The 6,008-nt window shown below is 52.2% G+C and overlaps 1 protein-coding gene across 1 annotated transcript; it reads right to left on the bottom strand.

Annotated features, from left to right (window-relative positions):
- Positions 1-230: 230 nt before the first annotated feature.
- On the bottom strand, positions 231-5,940 carry MEAF6 (MYST/Esa1-associated factor 6; the record flags this gene model as incomplete). The annotated part of the gene is made up of 6 exons (XM_010132152.1): positions 231-239; positions 720-753; positions 1,544-1,573; positions 4,602-4,794; positions 5,412-5,457; positions 5,853-5,940. Coding segments are annotated over 6 exons (400 nt in total), but the record flags the coding sequence as incomplete, so codon positions are not given.
- Between the last annotated feature and the right edge of the window lie 68 nt (positions 5,941-6,008).

The raw sequence follows: 6,008 nt of genomic DNA on the forward strand, positions 1-6,008 counted from the left end.
CTACTATGCCTTAGTCTTCCTGCTCAAGTTGCTCAAGACTCAAGTGACTTTAAAATGATGGAAAGTACATGGTCCAAGATTTTTGCCCCCCATCTAAGCTCTCTAGAGCGAGCCACTCCCATCTGCAGACACTTGGCCAGAGCTGCCATCGTGCTCTTTCAGTCGCCTGGCATTTTCCTCAGCAGGGATTCACGCAGACCTAAATCCCAGAAGCCTCTGCACTGATGAGTCTAGTAGTCCTGTGGAGAGAGAAGAGGACAGGCGCGTCAGGGCCTCCCTGCCACCAGCACTGCCAGCGGAGCTGGGACTCAGACTTCTCTCGTCTCTACGCACCACTAGTGGCAGGCAACACAGAGAGATTTTTTTGTGTAGCTAAACTTTCAAAAGAAAGGACCCTTCAGAACCTGAGTTCAAAAACACACCAACCAAACCCAGATGCTTTTAACATTCCGGATGGTGACAAGGTACCAGGACGCCAACCAGCTTTCTCCATACAGAGTGCACAGGACTGAACTGCAACCCGGCTCCGTGACGAGCCTACCTGGGCTTATCTACAGTCAAATCCACGAGCCAATGATGATTTCATACCATCACACTGCTCAACCACCAACACACCACCTCAAGTTACAGCGGAGAGAGGTTTTTTAAGGCCAGAGGGCGGTCAGCCAGTCAGGCCTACAGATGAGCAATGAAAACAACGACAGAGCGCGGATACTTACGGCTCTTGGCTTTTTGTTTAACTTGAGATCAATCCTGTGGTTGGAAAGATAAGAGAAATGTCCGTTTCAATACATTAAGCCAACATGAGAGTTCAAAGAACCAGCTACTGCATTTGGCACAGGCTACGACAAGGACTATTGGGTTAATTCAATCCACGTTCTCGATTCGGCTGAGCCAAATCGCCGTCCCAGAATTACTGGACAAGAGCGGCAAGGAGATGGACAGTGGATTCTTTAGCATTGCCAAAATACATATTCCGTCCCCTCCAAATGAGAGTTAATAAAGGTTGGTACTACAAATCACGGGGCAGTTAGGCAGCATGGAGAGTGAGGTGACACACGCATGCTCGAGGGTAAATCGTTAGACGTGAGACTATGCCGCGGGTTGTTATTCCGACACGGTGGTAGCGGTTATTTACTCGGAATAGAGACAGGAGTTGGAGATGACAGGGATTAGATGAGGCAAAAGGAGCTGAGTTTATTACATTTTTCCAGAAGGAAATACCCAAGTCTAGGCTAATCTCCTTAAGAAGCAAAGCCAGAAGAATCAGATTTTAAACTAAGTAGTTACGTTAAAAAGTTCATCTATTTAAAAATGAAATAGAAAGGTAGAGAAGAGTGAAGTTAATTGAATTTTGCTGAAGTTATTAAATAAAATGTTACCTCCATCACGCTTTTCTGTTTTTAAAAAAACCTTCCCAGCCTACCCTAATATACATACCTACAATTAAACAGATAAACTAGGGGTTAGAGAGGTCTCGAAAGGCACATTGGTGTCTACACACTAACAACACAGCACAAGTACTAATTCAAGTCAAACTTACTCAAAGTCATAATCAAACATGCCAGACGGGCTGAGGGGCAGCATTTGAAAGGAAGAAAGCAATAGAAATTAATATACTAATGAATTAAATAAATTAGTTGATTAGCCACCCTAGCGAGATTACTAAAAAATGAAATAAAATGAAATAAACAATAAAGCCAGTGTTCAAACGCCACAAAATTCTCGCGATTTCTTAACCAGAAAAGGGCATGACAAGCCCCGCAGAGCGGGCAGAGTCCCCCTCCCCAACTGGATTTCTGGGCTAAGGCGTTAGAGCAGAGGTTCTGTGAGGGGGGTTCAGCACCGGGAAGGGCAGCTCCCGCCCCGCGGAGCACACGCCAGCTCACGGGTGGGCGGTCGGATTTGCGTGCAAAGACCGGCGAGCAGGCGGTCAGGAAGCAGTGGCTCTGTCGTGGTTATTGCAGCAAAGCAAAGCTCGTTCAGGCAGCAGCGGAGACGGGAACGATGTGGCCAACTTCACCCTGGAGAGTCCTCACCACGCACACGCACCCCCCTCTTCACTCGCTTCCTTCAGAGCCACAACAACACCACAGTCACTTGGCCAAAGCCAGCTACGGTTCTGGGACGTTCCCCGCCTCATCTTGGCTCTCATGCGGGTACCACCGCGCTACCTCTAGACACGGCTCTGCCCCATGCCTGCCGTGATCATGGGAGAGGCATTTCCATCCCCGGCGGTGAGGGAGCAGCATTTCAGCACTCGGTTTCTGACAGGTAACAGCAGTGTTCTCTCCTGATGTACTTCTTAGCCATGAAAATTGTTGAGCACACAGAAAATCGTCGTCTTGGCCCTCCTGTGGTCTCAGGGGGGAGAGGATGACCTCAACCAAGACACTGTAATTTTCATCTGACTCCCTGGTCTAACTGTTCAACCGTAAACTGCTCATTCACACCAGTCGTGCCCAGTCGGAACCAAACTCTCCCCGCTGCTGTCGCTGGCACATGCAGCAGAAAATCCAGTGGAGTCTGTGCTCCTTCAAGAAGCCTGTTCCCAACACCTCCCAGTCCCTCAGGGCAGGTGACCAGAACTCAGGAGTGTGCTGGCAAACGGAGGAGCCTCAGCACACAGGGGAACGCCAGCAGCTCTTCTGGTTGGTCTGCTTTTCATTCCACGACACTCGGGACACGGACACACGGGTCTCTTCCAGCAGAGCCCCTCGGGGCTCGGTGTGTTTTAAGGCACTTTGCTGTCCCGCCAGTGGACTGGGACTGGTTTGTCTTTGGGGTTTTTTAACACAGATATAACTGAAAATGGATTGGTCTTTTCTGTCAAAACTTGGGGGTATCAGTAACAGCAGTCACAGCTGCAACACAGTTTTTATTACAGACAAACCTCTTCGTTGTCTCCTCTTCATCACCTCTGGCCGTGCTAAGTATGACAAACCCAACAGTGACCCACTGGCTAAGCCCTTCACAATGCAGATGTGTCGGGGGGTCTCTCAGGATGGGAAGAGCTGCTGTACCCTGTCAGACCAGGGCTCCGCACATCCAGCACCGTCCCCGACAGGAGCCAGCACCAGCTGCTTCAGCGGGAGGGTCACAGCAGAACCACCAGAGCCACCCGAGCTCTCAGGAGGGCAGGTTCTTCCTAGCGCCCGTCGCTACAGTTCAGGGGAATGGACTGGAAGAATGCCTGTTATCCACAGCATTCCTCTTGCACCCCACTGCGTCTGCTCTGGGCGGGTTTGCTGCCCGCGTAGGGACTTAAGACGATACTTTATCATGTGGCTGAAATCGCGGCTTCTGAAGCTGTACTTCAGTTCTCCAGACTGCTCCTCTGAGCTTGGTTGCAGGGGCAGTTTCCTGTGCTATCCCTGAACTGCCCCCAGCTGTCTACAGGCAAAAAGAGGTTTGAAATGCTTGGGACTCCCCAGCTCCTGAGGAGCCGAAGGGACATCCAGCACTTTGGGATGTTTACCCAGTTAAGCCTCTGTAGGAGAAAATTCTGTTCTAGGAACTAACGATTCAAAACCTAACCAAGGAGAAGAAGTCGTTAAGCATCTCTGAAGCACTACACCTCCCTCCCAACCCAGCTGCTCCCCAGCAATCTCTGCACACAGTCACCACTTTCCTTTACAACTTGTCTCTCTTCTAATTGTATGAGAAGGTTCCTTGAAGACGAAAGCCCAGACAGACACAAACCCAACCGGCTCAAACTTAGCAAGAGCACTTGGTTTTTAAAGGCTCCTTTACTTCTCATACTCCTTACGTCCAGTCCCAGCACTCATTCCAAGAGGTGCAGCTCTGCAGTAGAGGTCTCCTGTGCCCGAGCACGTGGATCTCCATGGTTTTCCCCACAGGGCCTGGCTCCATGGTCATACTCTGGAAATCCTGGGACCAGTGCTGCTGGGTGGCACCAAGACCTGGTTAAGCAGCAGGTTGTGCTGGCCCGTGGAGAGCAGCTGGAAGGCAGGGGATCAGTTAGATTCCTGAGCCATCAGCCTGCCGTGCTGCACCACGTCTCAGGGGCAGAACTGGTCACTGAGATGCAGCCAGAAAGAGTTCAGGAAATCCTTGTTTCACAGGAATTTCAGGTCAGTTTAATAACAAACATGTTGAGGTGACAAAGCACTCTTCTATGCCGTAATCGAGAGAGACCCGGTTTGGTACATGACAGCTGAAAGGGCTTGGGGCATAATTCTTAGCAAAGACACTGGGAGCATCCACAACCCCCAAAACATCACAGTTTTCTTTTTCACCTCCTCCTCCAGAGGAACCACCGACACTCCTGTCTGACTTGGTCCTGAAGAGACCAAGCAGCCAGCTCAGGAGGCCAGGACTGCAACCCCCCTCCCCAGGAAAGAGACAGCAAAGCTGGGTCAGAAGCGCCCTGTGCTGCTTGTTTAACCTCCCCTCCTGAGACAGTGGAGCCCTGAGGAGCACTACAGGACACAGACAACTGAAAACCAGAAAAATCACCAAAACGAATGATGTGAGCTGCTCATTACTGTAACAAGTCACTAGCTCCTGTGGCACATGAAGCGATTCGCCAGCAGCTCACCGTCCCGGCGCAGGGCAAGAGGGCGGCTGGTACCACTAACCTGTGTCGGTTTTTGTTCTTCCGTTTTTTGTGGCTGCTGTGGTGGCTCCCAGAAGAGGTGGAGGAAGCAGCTTTCTGGGGCTTCACCCCCTGCACTGACCCATCCAGCTCTTCCGCATCCTCCTGGCTGGGCTCATTCTCCTGATTGTGGAAGTCTGGAGAAGTGTCACTTTCTGTGCCACTGCCTGGCTCCCCTAGAGCACGACACAGAGATGAGTGCAGTGGTTACTGCCCGCAGCATTCCCCCCGCCTGCCTGGGCAGAGCCCTGCTTAGAAGCACCAACCCCAGCCAAGTGCATGGGGCAGCAGACACACCTAAGCCAGAGGCACCGGGAGGGAAGAGAACCTGAAAATCATCCTGCAGGACAGCAATGGACCCGCTCCGCAACCGACCCACATGGGAATCGCAGCCGATTCGGTACCGATACGAAAACGTTTTGAGAAGTCCTGACCGTGAGCGGCTCCTCCCCCTGGCACTCGCCACTGGCTGACAGACATGCTGCTTCAGCTCCTCCAGCCGCTCCCTCCAAAGAGCACCAAACCCGTTTCACTACGTTTTACACACAATAAACCTTTGCTAAGGACCATTTACTCGAGAAAGGGAGCTCAGCTCGACCTCTGTTTCTCACAGTGGCACTTTGCTGACTGGTGCAGCCAGGGGTTGTACAGGGAGCTCCTCAGAGGAGCAGCCGCAGTCCCTGGCCCAGGAGCAACGAGCACAGTGTGGATCCGGACACCTGGAGATGGAGCTGAATGGTGGGGAGGAGCGGTAATGCTTTCAGATTCCGAGAAAAATGAAGAAGAGACTTACGCTTCTCGATGAGCTGGTCCTGAACTCCAGCTAATGCACTGACCGCCTAGAAAAGTGAGAGGGACATTAATGACAGCAGTAATTCCCTCACCACTCTTTCAACGCCCCACAGAGCATCCGCAGGCCTGTCCTTGAAAGAGCTGAGAAGCCAGCACCAGCGTGGCACAGCCCGAGGGGCGAGGAGCAAAACCAAAGGACACAGATGGCAGCAACAAGCACGTGGGATGGGTGGCTCTGGACTGCGGTTGCCTTTTGCCTCTCTGGGCACTACGAAAAAGGTTTCTGAAAGAGGCAGCAATAGGGGATGAAGATACTCAGGACAGGGGAGATAGAGCAGGTGCAGGAGCTTAAATGGAACACAGGTACTGCAGCAGCATCAAAAGGGCATCAAGGGATGGAGAGAGGAACGGGGGTGCGAACAGAGACAGGGCTGGCACTCACCGCTGCCGAGGTGACCGAGGACTTGCTGAAGAGCCGCTCGGCCTCCTTGAACTTGCGGTTCCTCCGGTCGTTTTTGCTGTTAGAGTTCCTGGGACAGAGAGAAACACCATGGCGGGAGCCGGGCAGGGCTGGGGCTGGGGCAGGGGCGGGGCAGGG

Source organism: Buceros rhinoceros, unplaced genomic scaffold (genome assembly GCF_000710305.1).
Source record: "Buceros rhinoceros silvestris isolate BGI_N320 unplaced genomic scaffold, ASM71030v1 scaffold27652, whole genome shotgun sequence".
NCBI classification, from domain to species: domain Eukaryota; kingdom Metazoa; phylum Chordata; class Aves; order Bucerotiformes; family Bucerotidae; genus Buceros; species Buceros rhinoceros.